Source organism: Procambarus clarkii, chromosome 10 (assembly GCF_040958095.1).
Source record: "Procambarus clarkii isolate CNS0578487 chromosome 10, FALCON_Pclarkii_2.0, whole genome shotgun sequence".
NCBI lineage: Eukaryota > Metazoa > Arthropoda > Malacostraca > Decapoda > Cambaridae > Procambarus > Procambarus clarkii.
The window spans coordinates 8,313,017-8,332,653 of record NC_091159.1 but is presented as its reverse complement, the minus strand read 5'-3'; the positions used below and the strand labels follow the sequence as shown (position 1 = coordinate 8,332,653).

Genomic DNA, 19,637 nt, shown 5'->3' with positions numbered 1-19,637 from the left:
TCACTAGACCTACTAGAAGCACTGATAGTACTCTCTTGACCACATCTGGACTAACATAACCTCTCCACTTCAGGAATAATCACTGATAGGACCACAGACCATTACCCCTCATTTCTCCTAACCAACATTAATAAACCACCTCTAGATACGAGGAAGATAAGCTTTAGGCTGCACAATGAAACTACTATAAGAAACTTTATTGCTGCTGCTGCTAGTATCAACTGGGAGGCTGAATTAGGCGACATAATGAACATCAACCTAGCAGTGCAAACATTTCTTCAGAAAACTCAGAACCTTTATAACTCCTACTGTCCAATGCTAACAAAACAAGTTACAAATAAAAGGTTAAACACTCCATTGCTTACAAAGGGTATACTTAAATCTATTAATAAAAAAAATGACCTTGAGAAGAAGTATAGGTTAGGAGTCGTCTCCAAAGAATTTTCAAAGATTTACTCATCCATGCTGTCTAAAATATTTAGAAGAGCCAAAATAAAATACTACAAGAATAAATTTACCCATATTACGGGCAACATTAAGAAAACATGGAGCACTATCTCCCAAATATTAGGATCAAAAAAGATTTTGAATAAAAAACCAATTCTCCTATCCAATGACGATGGTGTGCTTTCGGCCTCAGACACTGCTATTGAATTCAATAGGTTCTTTTCATTCATTGGGACATCCCTTGCTCATGATATTCCATCCTCACTCACTAATATTAAAGACTACCTTACAGGTAACTATCCAGAGTCTCTGTACCTAGCTCCTGCTAATTCCTCTGATGTTAATGAGGTAATCCTTTCCCTTAAAACTAAGTCAAGCGCCCTTGATGAGATACCATCTCTAATTTACAAAAAAGCCTCCAGATTTCTAGCTCCTGCCATTGCATTGCTCTTCAACAAATCACTTGAACTCCAAACCTTTCCAGATATTCTAAAAAAAGCAAGAGTAACCCCAGTCCACAAATGTGGTGATCTCTCTGATGTCAACAATTACAGACCTATATCAATTCTGCCAACCTTGTCAAAAATATTTGAAAAGCTAATCTACAAGCAGCTTTACTCATATCTAGCCAAACTCAATATACTTAGCTCTTGCCAATATGGTTTCAGACCCAATAAAAGCACTAAAGATACACTTATTAGTATGATTAACTTAATACATACAGCTCTTGATAAAAATGAGTTCCCTGTTGGGTTATTTGTGGACCTACGTAAGGCTTTTGACACTGTCAACCACCAAAACCTTCTTCTTAAATTACATCATTATGGAGTCAGAGGTCACTCCCTGCAATACCTTCACCTTACTGAAAGGTTCCAGTATGTTTCTGTGAATAATTCCATTTCTCCTACACTACCCATAAACATTGGTGTTCCACAGGGCAGCATACTTAGTCCTCTCCTCTTTCTCATCTACATTAATGACCTTCCAAATGCATCTCAACACCTCAAACCAATCTTATTTGCTGATGACACAACCTTCATTTTCTCCAGTCCTGACCCTCTTGTTCTAAATGTCATTTTGAATACTGAACTAAATAAAGTCCATCTTTGGCTAACTGCTAACAAACTCACCCTTAACATTGACAAAACTTTCTATATTTTGTTTGGTAATAAATCATCAAATGAAATTAATCTAAGAATAAACAATATACAAATCAGTAGTAAAGTTGATGGTAAATTCCTTGGTGTTAGCTAGCAAGGGACTAGCTAATTCCGCCCAGTGTTAGCTAATTCCGCTAGTGTTAGCTAATTCCGCCCAGTTAGCTAGCAAGGGACTTGTATAGTAATTATCTGTGTATAAAATGTGTCCCTTGTTCATCCACGGAGCCATGATGGTCTTCACTACACTCCCCGAGAATCCATGTTCGTCGTTACCGGGAATGTCTACATCACTAGCCGAGTACAGAATCATGTGTAACACGTATCCTGTCTCACAATCACAAAGAACAAAAAATTTCAGGCCAAATCGGTTTCGTTTTGAGGGAATGTACTGTTTGAATGGAACACGTCCCTTGAAAAGTATGAGAGATTCATCAACCACCAGCTTCTGTGCTGGTACGTAAAAATCTCTGAATTTTCCAATAACATCGTTCATGTAGTGCCTCACTCGCCACAGTCTATCATCAGGTGTTCGGTCCTGAACACTTCCAAAATGTAGACACCTGAGGAGTATCTGAAACCTGTCTCGTGACATATATTTCCCGAATAAAGGTGTTGGTATTGTCTTGTCCTTGCTCCAATAGTCATTTATTGCATGTTTGTGACAGTGCTTCATCAACAAACAGAGTGCCAAAAACACATACATTTCCGCCACTGTGGTATTTTTCCAACGCTGCAGTCGTGAAAATTCTGTGATTTCCCTCTCAATCAGGTAAGCAGCATGCAGGTTCGTTTGGTGTACAATGTATTCCATGAGTGGTTCATCATAGAATGCTGTAAAATATTCCATCTCAGCCATGTCCTCACCTTGATTAGGGAAAAGGTTTGTAATCCCTACATCTTTATCGTCAAAGTGAGGAATATTAGGAATAAAATCGTCACCATCACTCCACTCAAGTACACCAGGCGTCCTGCGAGATGCAGAGGAAAGACGGCGAGGAAGCAATGCATACCGGCGACCAGGAGCTGAATACCGTCTGCGAGAAGCACGGCGGCTACGTGCACGTGAGGTGGGTGCACGTGAACACGAGGGTCTTGGTGCCTCATGTGGTGCCATGCGGTGGCGCTTGGCTGGGCGAGATGCTGCTGACGCGACAATTTCTCGCCCAGTTACACCACTGGTACCAGCCACAGGCTCAATAAAACTTTGATCTGAGTCACTAAACCCAGAAAAGGAGTCACCTCCCTCTGACTCGTCACCCTCAAACAGAAAATATCCACAGGAACTGTGAGGTCGTGGTAGAATTGAGGTAGAAAATGGGCGAGGAGGCATGGGAGAGCGTATAGGCCTCGCCATGGCATGGCGGTCATTCTCACTTTCACTGCTGCTGCTACTATCTCCCGACAACTGTGTATAATCCTCATCGTTGTCTGAATCGTCAAACACACTTTCTTCACCTTCAGAGAATAATTCGTGGGCTATTTGCTCTGGGGTGAGGGACTGAGTGATGCGTGCTCGTGAGGCGTTTGACCGTGCGCTCGCCATGGTGACTCTCGCTAAACTGAGGCCTCCCATGCCATCGGAGCGTGAGCTGGATTTTTTTTCAAAATGGCCGCTGTTTACTAGAGCCCCTGGGCAGCGTATGGGACACCCAGCTACACCGCGGGCCATTCAAATCGTGCGCGGTACCCATACACTTCATATGAAGTGAAGCGCAGTTGACTGGTAAAACGATTTACACTTCATATGAAGTGATGCGCACTTTAAGGGTTAATGACTAAAACTTAATACTAATTGAGTATAAAGAATAAAATGTGTTGAGAACAAATAAAAATAAAGATAAAGATAAAAAAGGGGGGGAACACGGCTGAAAAAGCACCACAAATACAATTAGGTTGACAAACAGCGTTGTTTAAAAAACAGACATGGGTTGACAATAGAGGGGGTAAGGTAGGTTACAGGGTATTTATTAGGTAGTGCTTCGTTTTTATCTTAAACTGCTTGAGAGAGGTACAGTCTTTAACATGGTTGGGAAGGTCATTCCACATTCTGGTTCCCTTGATTTGTAGAGCATTTCTAGTTTGATTAAGTCGTACTCTTGGAATATCAAAACTGTATTTATTTCTGGTGTGGTGCTCATGGGTTCTGTTACAACCTTCAATGAAGCTTTTGAGGTCAGGATTGGCATTACAGTTCAGCATTTTACATATGTATAATACACACGAGAGAATGTGCAGTGACTTAATATCTAACATTCAGAGATTTGAGTAGGGGTACCGAGTGATGTCTGGGGCCAGAGTTGGATATTGTCCTAATAGCAATTTTGTGTCGAGTAATTAGAGGATGTAAATGATTTTGGGTAGTAGAACCCCAAGCACAAATACCATAGTTGAGATATGGATAGATGAGGGAGTAATTGAGAGTCACCAGGGCAGGGCGGGGTACATAATATCTGATCTTAGAAAGAATGCCAACAGTTTTTGAAATTTTTTTTGATATATTTAGAACGTGTCCCTGGAAATTCAGCTTGTGGTCAATGAGAATGCCAAGGAATTTGCCATCTAATTTGTTACAAATTTGGGTACTGTTTATTCTGAGATTTATTTGATTAGAGGATTTATTGCCAAACAGAATATAGAAAGTTTTGTCAATGTTAAGGGTGAGTTTGTTGGCAGTTAGCCAAAGATGGACTTTATTTAGCTCAGTATTTACTGTGGCATTTAGAGCAAGGGGGTTGGGACCGGAGTAAATGAAGGTTGTGTCATCAGCAAATAGAATTGGTTTGAGGTGTTGGGAGGCATTGGGAAGGTCATTAATGTAGATGAGAAACAAGAGAGGGCCAAGTGTGCTGCCCTGAGGAACACCGATGTTGATGGGTAGGGTGGGAGAAATTGAATTATTCACAGAAACATACTGGAGCCTGTCAGTAAGGTAAGATTTGAGGTATTGCAGGGAGTGTCCTCTGACTCCATAATGATGTAATTTAAGAAGAAGGTTTTGGTGGTTGACAGTGTCAAAAGCCTTACGCAGGTCCACAAATAACCCAATAGGGAACTCATTTTTATCAAGAGCTGCATGAATCAAGTTAATCATACTAATAAGTGCATCGTTAGTGCATTTTTTGGGTCTGAAGCCATATTGACAAGAGCAAAGTATACTGTGTTTGGCTAGATAAGAGTAAAGATGCTTGTAGATTAAATTTTCAAATATTTTTGACAGGTTAGGCAGGACTGATATAGGTCTATAGTTGTTAACATCTGTGAGATCACCACATTTGTGGACGGGTTACTCTCGCTTTTTTTTAGAATATCTGGAAAGGTTTGGAGTTCAAGTGACTTGTTGAAGAGCAATGCAATAGCAGGGGCTAAAGATCTGGAGTTTTTTTTGTAAATTAAAGTTGGTATCTCCTCAAGGGCATTAGACTTGGTTTTAAGGGAAAGGATTCGGCAGATCAGCAGAATTTCGGCAGAATCGGAAAGGTCCGGCACTCCTTCAAGGAGTGCCGGACCAACCGGGCTGTGGTGGATATGTGGGCCTGTGGGCCGCTCCAAGCAACAGCCTAGTGGGCCAAACTCACAAGGCAAGCCTGGCCTTGGGCCGGGCTTGGGGAGTAGAACAACTCCCAGAACCCCATCAACCAGGTATCAACCAGATTATCTCATTAACGTCACTGGAATTAGTAGGCTTTAGGTACAGAGACTGTGGATAGTTACCTGTAAGATAGTCCTTAACATCAGTACTGGAAGATGGAATATCATTTGTAAGGGATGACCCAATGGAAGAGAAGAACCTATTGAACTCAATAGCAGAATCAGAGGCTGAAAGCTGGCCATCATTATTGGACAGGAGTGTTGGTTTGATATTTAAAATCTTCTTTGATCCCAATATTTGTGAAATTGTGCTCCAAGTTTTCTTAATGTTGCCATTTATTTGGGTAAATTTATCTTCGTAGTACTGTATTTAGTTTTGGCTCGTCTAATTATTTTAGATAGCAATAACGAGTAATTCTTTGGAGACGGTTCCTAACCTATACTTCTTCTCAAGGTCATGTTTTTTATTAATGGATTTAAGTATTCCCTTTGTAAGCCAAGGATTGTTAAACCTTTTGGTTGTGACTTGTTCCGTAAGCATAGGACAGTGGGTGTTATAAAGGCTGAGAGTTTTTTGAAGAAAACATTGCACTGCTAGGTTGATGTCCCCTATGTTACCTAACTTGGACTCCCAGTTGACATTATCAGCAGCAGTTATAAAATTGCCTATAGCAGTTTCATTGTACAGCCTAAAGCTTAACTCCCTTGTCTCTACAGGTGGTTTGTTAAAGTTAGTTAAGAGAAATGTGGGGTAATGGTCTGTAGTGCTATCGGTGACTATACCTGAAGTAAGCAGAGAGGTTATGTTGGTCCAGATGTGATCTAGAGTCGTGGCAGTACTATCAATGATTCTAGTAGGTCTAGTGATTAAGGGTATGAGGAAGCAGGAATTCATACAGTATTGTTGAAAACATGTTGATAACTTATTAAACCAAAATTATTTATTAGTCAGAAGAAAGTCAGAAACGCGATCTATATATAAAACCTCTACCAGACAAATATTTTAAGTAAAACCAAAGATATTTGTAGTTGTATAAAAGTGGCAATTTTCATTGCTCGTCGAGCTCGAAACCCTCAGTATTCATCTCAGAACAATGCCTATTTCACGCAGATTCTTTAATAAACATAAGAGTTTTATATGTCGCAATAAAGATAGAAATATAAGCTTCATTTTAAATACTCTACTATGTGCATATTTAAATTTAAAGCAAAGATGCGTGTACTTTTATAATAGCCGAGCTCCGACCCCAGACAGATCGATCGAAGGAGCAGCTCTCACTCTCAGAACAATGTTTAATTCACGTGAATTCGTTAATAAACATATATGTTTTATATGCCTCAAAATGAATAATTATTATTATTTAATTTATTTATTTATATATACAAGAGTTCTTACATTTGTGTACAGCCACTAGCACAAATAGCATTTTGGGAAAGTCCTTAATCCTAATTTTCACACACACACATCCCCAGGAAGCAGCCACAGCAGCTGTTCAACTCCCAGGTAGCTATTTACTGCTAGATGAACAGGGAGACCAGGTTGAAAGAAACTCTGCCCATTTGTTTCTGCCTCCGCCGGGGATTGAGCCCGGACCCTTAGGACTATGAACCCCGAGCGCTGTCCACTCAGCCGTCAGGCTCCCAAACACACCTAAAATATTATTAACTCAAAAAAAAGGTAATAACTTTTAATACTGTATATAATAAATGAACTAAACTAACTACTGTATACATAATAGTTATATTTAATATAATAAAATATAACTCATATTTAAGTTAATAATATAAAATATTATTATTAACACCTAAATATGACGACGTGCAAGGCTGCGCCTCAACTCACCTAAGCCATGGGGCCCTCTCTTTTGACCAGGACCGTGTTCACCAGGCGCTCCCATTGTCACCAAAATGTTCAGTTGTGTTGATTTAGGGTTCACGATGGCACTAATGCCAGACGCCTTTCTTTGCGTAAATCAAAGTAAATTATGGTACGTGAACAGCTTCTTCTCCTTGATGGTACGTGAGGTGCAGCTTGCACGAAATCCACTAAGGCAATGTTGTTATTGTTATGGCCGCAGGAGAGGTCGCTTAGTACACGAGGCCACTCGCATACAAGCCAGACTCTTATAAAAAAAAATCAAAATGTTTATTCAGGTAAAAGTACATACATAGAAGATGAGTTACAGACATAATGTTGGATTTATAGATAGAGCTAGTACATACAATATCTAAAGCCACTAATACGCACAGCGTTTCAGGCAAGGTGTGGGAAAAAAAACGTATAAATGCTAACAAAATAATATTTATTAACAATGTGCGAAGATATTGTATATTGTGAGTTTACGAACATAGTTTTAATGTTTAAGAATGAAACAAAATATGCAAAACGTATATAAAGATGTGCACGGAGTGGCCTACTCACCCTACTGACCACTTCTAGGCAACCTGTCCAATCCATCCAGCGGTTGACCCCAAACACACATTCATAAATGTTTTTTTTTTTTTTAGATATATACAAGAGTTGTTACATTCATGTACAGCCACTAGTATGCGTAGCGTTTCGGGCAGGTCCCTGGAATACGATCCCCTGCCGCGAAGAATCGTTTTTTCATCCAAGTACACATTTTACTGTTGCGTTAAACAGAGGCAACAGTTAAGGAATTGCGCCCAGTAAATCCTCCCCGGCCAGGATAATACGAACCCATGACATAGCGCTCGCGGAACGCCAGGCGAGTGTCTTACCACTACACCACGGAGACTGTAACATGCTGTTCATTCAAAACAGGAATTTTCTCATATATAAATTACTATTATTATTATATATTAGCATATTCTGCATATTTAGGTATTGGTTAGGTTAGGTGTTTAGGTTCTGTTGACAATTGTTTGTATTTGTAGTATGTGGGAGAAGCATTTACCAACCCGTCCTTGACTCAAGTCCATTACATCCAGCGGTCGACCCCGCAGACGCATTCATAAATTTTAACATGCTGTTCATTCAGAACGGAATTTTTTTCAAATATAAATTAATATTATAATATTACACACAGAAATCACAATAGCGTGATGCATCAAATGAACAAATTCACAAGGGCCGTGACGAGGACTCGAACCTGCGTCCGAGAGCATCCCAGACGCTATATTGTGATTTTTGTGTGTAATGAAGTAAGAGCGAAGAGGGAGAACGGCCTATTGGCATAGCTCGAGTGCATGGGGGAGTTGTGTAAAACCCTGGTTTGTGTCTCCGAGAGGCTGCAGGATCAAGTAAGTTCAGTAGAACTTCGGTTTCAACTCTTTTGACCTTGTCGTAGCTTCGTCGATTAAGGCAGCGTCTGGGATGCTCTCGGAGGCAGGTTCAAATTCTTGGCACGGCCCTTGGGGATTTGTTCATTTGATGCATCACGCTATTGTGATTTCTGTGTGTAATGAAGTAAGGGCGAAGAGGGAGAACAGCCTATTGACATAGCTCGAGTGCACGGGGGAGTTGTGTAAAACCGGACCGGATTCAGGAAGGTACTTACGAAGGTTTTTCCTCTTAGCTAAGAGCGTTTTCCGTCTTAGCGCCTTCGTGGCGGCTACGTCCGTATTCAATTAACTATCCTAAGTGGAAAAATCCTCGTAAGTTCATTCCGGGATTTAAGTGTGGTTTCGACCACTCGTAGCTTTACGTAAACTGGATATAAGTCATTTTTTCTCTACTACATAACACTGGGATCGATTTATGATATTGGAACATGACCAAAATATTGTAGCTGGTGAATCTAGTGAAGAGGAATCCTTCGTGTTAGTTATATATGCATTCTCTGCTTGAAACTTGAAGTAAATATGTGTTTGATGATAGTAGAATTAGTTTTATAATAGCAAGATATTATACCAGTAGTTATTAAGTAAATAAACACTGGTGAACATGAAATATGAGAGAAGGTGATGAGCCCTGCCTGATGGGATCATTTACTATCACCAAATGCCCCTGTTCACCTAGTAGTAAGGGTGTACCTTAGCTATACATACCCATTTCTAATTTATTTAGTTTGGTTTTATTTTGAAATTAAATCTGGGTGAGACATAAAATAAAAATATGCTGCACAAATGATGTTAGGTAAGGAAAAGGGTAAAAATGTCAAAAACTTTATTCATTGAATACTTAAAGCTATAATTATGACTATATAGATTATTAAAAAAAGAGAGAGGGAAGTAGGGGTCCAAGACCTCTTCCTGTTATACAATTTGGGTGTGGAACAAGTAATTATCAAAAGAAGGCACCATGCCGGGAAGGCTATGTAGCAGTAAGGCAGTGAGGTGAGGCAGCTACTTATTTGAGAAATGCTTATTTTATTTACCTTATAAGCTGAGGCAACTTATTTTATTTGAGGAATACTCATCTGATTCCTCTACATTTAGCATGGAACAAATTTGTGTCCAAGACCTCTTCCTGTTACTCAATTTGGCTGTGTGTAACCGAACTAGAAGTGCTCTACAAATCAAGGGACCCAGAATGTGGAATGACCTCCCGAATCATGTCAAAGGCTGTACCTCTCTCAACCAGTTTAAGAGTTAAACCAAGTACTGCCTAATTAACTCCATGTAACCTAACTTACCTCCTAAATGTCAACCCATGTCTTGCTATTTTTTAAACAACGCTGTTCACCAACATGTGCAATTGCTGATTTATGCTATGTTAACCCCCTTCTTGTATTTTTTATTCCTTCTTTCAACACAATTTATACCTAATCCCGATTACTATTAAGTTTTAGTCTGTGTTTTTTCCCCCCACACCTTGCCCGAAATGCTATGAGTATTAGTGGCTTTAGGTATTGTATGTACTAGCTCTGCCTATAAATCCAACATTATGTTTGTAAATCAACTGTATGTACTTTTCCTGAATAAAATGTATTTATTATTTTAATCAGTAAGTATTAAAAGAAGGCACCAAGCTGGGAAGGCTATGTAGCACCATTGTGTGTAACAATAAACCAAATTTTTTTTAACAAATAATGCACCTGTATGGGAAAACAAATCCTGTCAGCTGTAAAAATATTGATGCAGTTATTTAAATGAAAAATATAATGAAAGAAATATTACTGGTTTATTTTTATCCTGTCTTTTTGTACTGTACAGTATATCCAAGGAAGTGAAAAATTGAGACATAATGCACAATTTAATGAATGATTAGCATGGATTAGCAGTTCAAAAGAAATATGACTTGTATTACATATCAACATGAGATCTTAATGATCCATGGTCAACATGATTTAATAAGGATAATACAGTACTGTATTTGTAATAATACAAACTATAATTTAAAATCTTTATTACTGATTTTTTTTATTAAGAAGATTAGGTATACACAGCAATGTGCTGCTACCCTATTCTATATGGAATATTACAGTGTAGATAAAAAACTAGCTATAAGTTTATCTAATACTCCCATCTCACAGGATGGTTAGACATACTGTACATGGAATCAATTTAGAAAATACCAGCCTCAATACAAAAAACAAATCAACTCTGACTAAACAACTCTAAGCAATTTTCACAAGAGGTAAGCACTGAATCATGGAAACGTTATATTATAATTACTCTTACCAGTTTCTACAAAACTCCTCTCAAACAATGTATTTTTAAACATGTTTAGGTATACACAGCAATGTGCTGCTTCCCTGTTCTGTATAAAGGACCACACAGTGTAGATCAAAAACCAGCTACAAGCTCACCCAACATCCTCACCTCACAGGATGGCCAGTCATACATGGAATTAGGAGAGAACAAAATACTTAATGCTGATCTATTAGCCTCCACTGGCAAAATCTGGGTGCAGCACAAGAATATCTTCCAATATTCCTGAGTGTATGAAGTAATTATAGAGCTCAAAATACCTCATACCATTTGGTATAAAGTCACTGATAACAGGACAATCACAGATATAGTGTTGGAGAGTATGTTCTCTCAAGTAGGACTGAAAACAGATGTTTTTTTTCCACCAAGAGGGCTATAAACCCATGGAACCGCCTACCCGCTGAAGCCGTAAATGCCAAATTCCAGCTAAAAAAATATCATTAAGACAATTGGCGGGCCCTTTAACAAGCCGCCGGCTTTCTGTCCTCTTCGAGCCCACTAGATAGTTAGTGGCCCTTGGGTAAATTCAGTAAATATATACAATAATTGTCAGGGCATCTTCCGAGCAACAAGGACAGCTACACAGTATCTCTTAGAATTACGTAGGTAAACAACAAATGTAGCATATTTGTTTACTACAATGTCGGTGCTGGCTGTAGAAGTTGAAAAAACATTGTTTTACTTCGAAATATACTAATTTTATAAGAAAATTCGACGTAAATAGGAGGCAGTAGAGCTCCGATAAGCCAGCGCTATATCTTCAATATGAAGAATGTTGCTGCTCTCTGATTGGCCAAACGAAACACAGTAGTGACCTCTATCGGCACGCAGGTGAACCAACAATTTTCTTCCTAAGTATACCTTATTGAATCGCACCTAAGCATCTTCTTAGGGCGCACTTAGGAACCTTCGTAGCAAACCCACTTACGAAGAAATACACAGAGCTTCCTGAATCTAGGTCCTGGTTTGTGTCTCGGAGAGGCTGTAGGATCCAGTAAGTTCAGTAGAACTTCGGTTTCAACTCTTTTGACCTTGTCGTAGCTCAGTCGATTAATTAAGGCAGCGTCTGGGATGCTCCCGGACGCAGGTTCGAATCCTCGTCACGGCCCTTGTGGATTTGTTTATTATAATATATTAGCATATTGTGCACATATAGGCATAAATTAGCTTAGATTAGATGTTTAGGTTCTGTTGGCAAATATTTGCATTTGTAGTTAGCCCGTCCTTGACTCAAGTCCATTATATCCAGCGATCGACCCCAAACAAAATATAGAAAGTTTTGTCAATAGTGAGGGTGAGTTTGTTGGCAGTTAACCAAAGATGGACTTTATTTAGCTCAGTATTCGCTGTGATATTTAAAGCAAGGGGGTCAGGACTGGAGTAAATGAAAGTTGTGTCGTCAGCAAATAGAATTGGTTTGAGGTGTTGGGAGGCATTTGGAAGGTCATTAATGTAGATGAGAAAGAGGAGAGGGCCAAGTATGCTGCCCTGAATAACACCAATGTTGATGAGTAGGGTGGGAGAAATTGAATTATTCAGAGAAACATACTGGAGCCTGTCAGTAAGGTAAGATTTAAAGTATTGCAGGGAGTGACCTCTGGCTCCATAATGATGTAATTTAAGAAGAAGGTTTTGGTGGTTGACTGTGTCAAAAGCCTTACGCAGGTCCACAAATAACCCAACAGGGAACTCATTTTTATCAAGGGCTGAATGTATCAAGTTAATCATACTACTAAGTGCATCGTTAGTGTTTTTTTTGGGTCTGAAACCATATTGACAAGAGCTAAGTATATTGAGTTTGGTTAGATAAGAGTAAAGCTGCTTTTAGATTAGTTTTCAAATATTTTTGACAAGTTTGGCAGGATTGATATAGGTCTGTAGTTGTTAACATCAGTGAGATCACCACATTTGTGTACAGGGGTTACTCTCGCTTTTTTCTTTTTAGAATATCCGGAAAGGTTTGGAGTTCAAGTGACTTGTAGAGCAATGCAATAGCAGGGGCTCAAGATCTGGAGTTTTTTTTGTAAATTAAAGTTGGTATCTCCTCAAGGGCATTAGACTTGGTTTTAAGGGAAAGGATTATCTTTTTCTGATCAGGGGAGAAAGATACTGGCAGTATGGGGCTTTAAAGTTTATTGAAGATTAAATTCTGCAAAACATGTAAATATATAAAGTTTATTACAGTAAACAGTAACAGTATTAACAGTAATTAACAGAATTACAGTAACAGTATTAACAGTAATTAACAGAATTAACAGTAACAATTCCAAGTCCGAGGACTAGATTTAACTTAAAAGGTACACCCGTAGTAAGTATGAGACCTTAGCCTATAGTGACATGGAAACTAATTCTGCAGAAACCTAAAGCTTAACTGGTACTAGAATTAAGGCCGAGTGCAAATGTGTAGTAATTATATAACACTAGGATATAACAGGCAGGACACAAAGAGTAACTAATAAGTGAGAGACCACATAACACATAATGTACCCGACCAAGAGGCCGTAAAGACCTAAAGAATAAGGAGAAGGGGGGGTGACTACAAGTAGGGCTTACTAGCACCTAGACTGGGCAAAGTATTAGCTGCGGACAGCGGGACACTTGGGGACCGGCGCTGCACCCCCACCGCAGGCCAGCGGCCGGACCCCCCCCCCCCCGAAGGGCGAGTGCCAGCTGGCCGCATGAGGCACTCAAAGTGGCAGAGCAACAACGTCCCGTCTGACGTAGGATGTGAAAGCACTACTCTTCCACCTGCCGACTGCCATTATTTCTGATGTGGCGAGCCCGTCCCGAGACAGCTGGGTGGCCCTGCCGATACGGAAGGAATGCGGGGCGTAGTCATCTGGAGGCAAGCCTAGCGCCGAGAGGGCAGCGCGTAGGATCCTGGAGAAATCTCGCCTGGTGACAGGAGCGCTTGTAGGATCTGTGCTTGTAGGATCCGAAGAGTGTTGATTCCTGACCATGTAAGCGATACCTGGTCCAGTCGGAGCGTGCGTCGATTTTTTGTCGCGTAGATCACCTCCCCCGGGCTGAAAGATATAAGGCAGTAAGGGTGGGCAGAAGCGGCATGCAGTGTTATCGTGACAGGCAAGAGCACATACGAGAGGGAAACCCTAGCTGAATCAATACGGAGACGAAAACGGGGGGAGGGAGCCCGGCAGCAGGAATTAAGAGATTCCTTAATTAACAATCCTGGATGAATAAAGAGTTTTCCGAATAATTATACTGTAGCAATGAAGGGGCTAACAATTCTAAGAATCTTCCAGCAAACGGAAGGGGGAAGTACCTTTGCTAAGAGCAAAGGTGGGAGAAAGCCACTAGGAGAACAGCAAGGAAGCACAAAGCAACTATAAACAGGGGTAATACGAAACACTATAAATCTTGAATATAAACAATACATATACCAAGAACGGGTATATACAACCAAGCAATATATACATAAACTTTAAAATGGAATAAGAACCAATTCTTAAAGCCAAATCTATAACATGCTTGTGTCCTAAGCGGATGTAGAATGTGAGCGGGGAACATTACCCTTGGTCTCCATCCCATCTCGGCCTCCAGACGGGTGATAGGGCTGGATAGAAGCCAAGGAGTCTGCCTTAAGTGGCCGCTGAGTGTAGTCTTGTGTTGTCAATGAGCGTCTGCAAGCCGCAGCTAGTACGCCGTGAACTTCGGCTACATCTTTTAGAACAGGAGCAAAGTGAAATCGACGGCAGGGAACTGTCATCCAGTAACTGTAATAAGGATAATAATAAGAATACAATGTCGTAAATAATCGTACAATGTAAGAATACAATGTAATATCGTAAATAACCGATGACGGCAAGTGCCGCAGAATGGAAGAAATTAAGAAAGCAACGCCAAACCATAATAACAATTTATATTTTTAATAAAATAATACTGGAATGACAGTAACGATACGTAATAATATTAATACTACCATATAGGCCAGCAAATAAGGGAAGATAATAGTATTAACGTAGGCCCTGGGCGGCTGCAACCCGGCACCGCTGCGTGCGTTGTAATGGTGATAAGAGGAATATCCGGCTCGCGTTCTCTTCCTCGCCGCAGTAGGGTGAGGAAGGGGGGGGGGGGGGGGGGTTCCGGCTTGTCGTGGCTGCGAAAAAAGGGAACAGAAGAAGCCGACGTTGTGCGCCAAGCGGGCAGAGCGCAGGGGAAGGAATAGCAGTTGGAGGTAAGGGCCCCTAACCTAATGATAGATGAGGTTAAATTAAATAGAATACTATTACGTAGTAGGAAACAACAATGGCGAAGGAACAAGAAGAGTAAAATAGCCCAGAAGGCCGGATGGCCAAAGAACGTTAGCGACCGTATGGCCAACAGCATGCTGGCTGCTGCTGGCCAACAACATGCTGGCCGACATCATGCTAACTGACTGGCTTGAGCTTGCCGAAAGGAAGGCCGAATGGCCAGTTTTTGCATGACACCGTGCGCGAGGCCATGCTAAACTCGGTAGCATTCCAAATGTATCTTAATGTACTGTCGATACGATGAAGAATGGGAGGTCAAATATAATGCACAATATTTAGAATATATAATGAGGGAAACGAGTGTAATAGGACGAAATAACCGGAGGAAAAAATGTGGGGAGGGGGGGACCCAACCCGAATGCACTGCAACTAGCGTACCCAAGCTGAAATTAACTTAATGGCACAGAGGCAAAGCAATAGATTAATACAAATCCTAATTGAAAGTTCCTTAATATAACAAATGAACGTGAAACTTAAGCAAAGTGTAAATTGCGGGAAAAATTTGCCGTAATAAATACAAATCATAATTGCGAGTCCAACAATAACAAATTTAACAGATAAGCAGACGTAGGAGGAACCAAGGGGACGTTTCCCACAGGCGAGCCCGCACGGCTGGGGGGGGGGGTAGGGGCGGAAATGACAGAGGGCCGAAGAGAAGATAACGTCACCGAGGCGCGCTGGACGGCACACAACCCGGGCTGAGAAAGGACATAGGCCCAAAAGCGAGAGGCGATAACGTAGAATGGGAAGGAAGAATGCGGAAGTGGGCGAGACCGAGTAAACAGGGAACCAGGGGGGGGGGGGGGAGCAACCGATAAGCCGCGGCTCGCGCACCGCTGGCCATACCCAAACATACCTAGACAGGAAGGGGACAAGCATAAAAGTAACCCAGCAAAAGAGACAAGCAGCTGCCAAAGCATAGCCTGCAGGAGGCGAATGAGCTGGGGAAGGGTGACGAACAGGCCCGAATAACTTAAAGCAAGGGCAAGAGGCCCGGGACACAGCAACGAGCCCGACGCGTCTGAATTTACCCAAATCATAAAGGCAAAGCTTTAGTAAACACCCGGAGGAGACCAAGAAAATATCGAAGCAACGGAAAGAAAGTTAACCAACCCAATGTAAAAACCCCAGAGAAGGGAGGGAAAAAGTAGCCTGAATAAACAAGCAAGAAGCAAGAGGCCCGCGACACCGATAGCAAGGCGAGCTAGCAACCTTACAGACGTAGTAGCAACAAGCGTAGTTGAACGACAGAGGAACCGGGGGAAGAACATAACTAACAGCGAGAGCTAGGCGTAAACGAGGAGAAAATGAAAGGAACCCAACAACTGCAGGGCCAGAAGCATAAAGCAAGAGGCGAGGGCCCACAACTGCACCTCGCGCATCCTGGCTGCCTTGAAAACAACGGCGAAGGAAAGGGGACTACTAACTGTAGACACTGTCAAGGAAATAAACAAAAGATGGCAGAGACAAAGATAACGTAAGCTAAATGTAACCTTTCGCCCTAAGTAAAAAATGTTTTTATAACAACAGAAATGATGCACGACACGAATGTAACCAATTAAGTAACAGGAGTTAAATAGAGGTAGGCGAATGGAGCATTTCGCCCTATAATAAATAGATAACAAATTTAATGACAAACATAAAATGATGCACAGCACAAATGTTACCAAATAAGAAGATGTATAAAATTGTGGTAGGCTAAATGGAACGTTTCTCCCTAGAATAAATAAAACCATTTTTACATTAAGAAAACGGAGGAGAAGCATAACATAAATATAACCATATAAGTAACGTGAATAAACTGCAAGAGCTAAGCATAAACTACTGTAACTACCGAGGAAACTAGGCAAAAGTGCAGGGCCAGGAGACGTGAAGCTAAAATAAGGGCCCGCGAATACTGCAAATAGCACATCCTGGCTGACTTTACTTAATAATTCTTAGGAACTCTGCAAATAGCACATCCTGGCTGACTTTACTTAATAATTTACTTAGTAACTCTGCAACTAGCACATCCTGGCTGACTTTACTTAATAATTTACTTAGTAACTCTGCAAATAGCACATCCTGGCTGACTTTACTTAATGACGTAAGGCAAGGTAAAAGTGGGCAAGCATACTGAACACAGCAACGCAAAATTAAACATGCGACATGAGCAAAGCATCAACTGTCGGAGTAAATTAAGGAGGCTGTTTGGGAAAAAGAGTCCGTGGTAACCTGAAAGCAGGAGGCATGTTAGTGCTGAAATGTAGAACATAATTATGAATAGGGCAAGGCATGGCACGTGGTATCTGCAAGTACAAAATAAGGGTATACAATCGGCATGTATATATAGCCATTTTTACGTTAAGAGAACGGAGGTGATGCATAACATAAATATAACCAAATAAGCAACGTGAATAAACTGCAAGAGCCAAGCGTAAAATACTGTAACTACTGAGGAAACTAGGCAAAATGCAGGGCCAGGGAACGTAAAGCAAAATAAGGGCCCGCGAATACTGCAAATAGCACCTCCTGGCTGACTTTACTTAATAAATTACTTATAACTGCAAATAGGACATCCTGGCTGACTTTACTTAATGACGTAAGACAAGGAAAAGTGAACAAACATACTGTAACACAGCGAACGCAAAAATTGAACATGCGACATGCACAAGGCATCGAATGAAGGAGTAAATTAAGTTAGGCTGTTGGCAAAATGAATCCGTGGTGATCTGAAAGCAGAGGCATGTCAGTGCCGAAATGTAGAACATAATTATGAATAAGGGCAAGGCATGTCGCGAGATGTCTGCAAGTACAAAATAAGAAACCTTCCATATAAAGTGTGTGAAAAGTCTTAATTTACATTGTCTTAGGAAGTCAAAGAATGGGATATCATTAAATATACGACGTTCCCGACGACGCTTCGACGCCGCCATCTGCTGGAGGATAGCGTGCCCCAGGCAACATGGGGGCCACCCCCCTGTTTAGGGCACTGCCCCTGGAACTGGACGCCGAGGACTTAACGAACACCGAGGGAGACGAGTCATCCTGGATTGCCGGCGGCAACGTCGAACCCAGGGCCTGTGGTGCGTACCAATAGATGTAAACCTGCAGACGTCGTCGAGCTGATCTCGGGTCCGTGCTCCAACGCCAGCGTCTCCCTCCGACGATGTAGAACGACAGACGACACAAGGCGGACGGGCAGGCGGGCGAACACTGAACTTACAACGTAGGAGGAATCCCTGCTACAACGGACGGGCAGGGCGCTTAAGACAAACGCACCGGGCTACACCGGCCAGGCGGGAACGCCTGGGAACCAACCTGCCGGGCAACACCGGCCAGACGGAGGACATGGAGTAACGGTCCTGGCTACCCCCCAGGCAAGCAGGACACGTGCCTGAGGGCCTGGACGACGGAAAGCTTGAAATAACACACCGGGCTACACCGGCCAGACGTACGTCTGGGGACTACATGCCGGACTTACACCGGGCAGACGGACGTCTGGGGACAACTTGTTCGGCGACAACTCCGGGGAAGACGTACCAGGGGACTCCGGGACTCCAAAGGGCCTGGGACTAGCTCCCCGGGCAACACGGCCGGGCGAGACGTCCGAGGGCGACGTGCCTAGCTGAGAACACACCACACACGCCAAGGACCCCGTGGCCTACCAACCACGCGCTGCCACACGGCATGCTCAGGGCCTAGACGAAAGGGAGAGGGGGGGGGGCCGCACACAGGCGCGCCAGTACGGGCGCAAGGCAGCCCGAGCCCCGACGTGGGGAAGCCGTGGCGCAAAGCCACGTGGATTAGCACCCAAATAAGGGAACAGGAAGGGCAGAACACAGCCCAGCTGTGCGCTCCACAGAGCGCCGTGCCACGTGGCAGCACGACCAGGCGTGTGCCCCGTAGCAGGCCCGGGCGAAGGGCAGGAACCTGGCCACGAGTCGTCGCCAGCGGCGACGCTTGTCCGCTCAGGGAGACCCGACCCCTGGGGACAGCCCAGGGAACCCGGCAGACCGGTAACAGGGAACACCCGAGGGAAAAACAGGAAAGTCGCAGAAGCACGCCCTGCCGGCCAGGCACGTGACGACCCGGCAAGGCATGGGCCCCAAGGCGGGGCCCGCCATAGGGTAGCCCACGCCTGGCCACGTGTCGCCGCCGCCAAGAACATGCGCCCCGGGCGTAGGACCGAACCTGGCCACAAGCCGTCGCCGACGGCGACACATGTCCTCGGACAAGTAGAAACCTGGCCCCCTGGGACAGCCCAGGGAACCCGGCGGGCCGGCAACAGGGAGCCCCGAAGGAAAGGCGGGAAGGACGCCGAAGCACGCCCAGACGACCAGACACGTGGTCGATGGCGGCGAGGCATGGGCCCCAAGGCAGAGCACAAAGGGCGTAGGGCCCACCACGCCTGGCCCCTTGCGACGCCGGCAAGGGCACGCCTGGCCGCCGACGGGGCCCCGGGCAGGGCGCGCGCCTGGGCACGCCACGCTGCGGGGCCCCCTGGACACGTACGGGCACGGCTGGACGGTGCCCCACATGAGAGGAGACCGAACGCAGGCCACTAGGGACGCGG

The 19,637-nt window shown here is 43.0% G+C and overlaps 1 protein-coding gene across 1 annotated transcript in view; it reads right to left on the bottom strand.

The window, feature by feature from the left end:
* The window catches only part of LOC138362984 (COX assembly mitochondrial protein homolog), a 39,586-nt gene extending 32,294 nt beyond the window's left edge, over nt 1-7,292 (bottom strand). Inside the window, exon 1 of the mRNA XM_069321556.1 lies at nt 7,039-7,292. Coding sequence (XP_069177657.1) covers nt 7,039-7,093 — 55 coding nt within the window. The 5' untranslated portion in view covers nt 7,094-7,292. The remainder of the gene's footprint in view (nt 1-7,038) is intronic.
* Nucleotides 7,293-19,637: the final 12,345 nt, after the last annotated feature.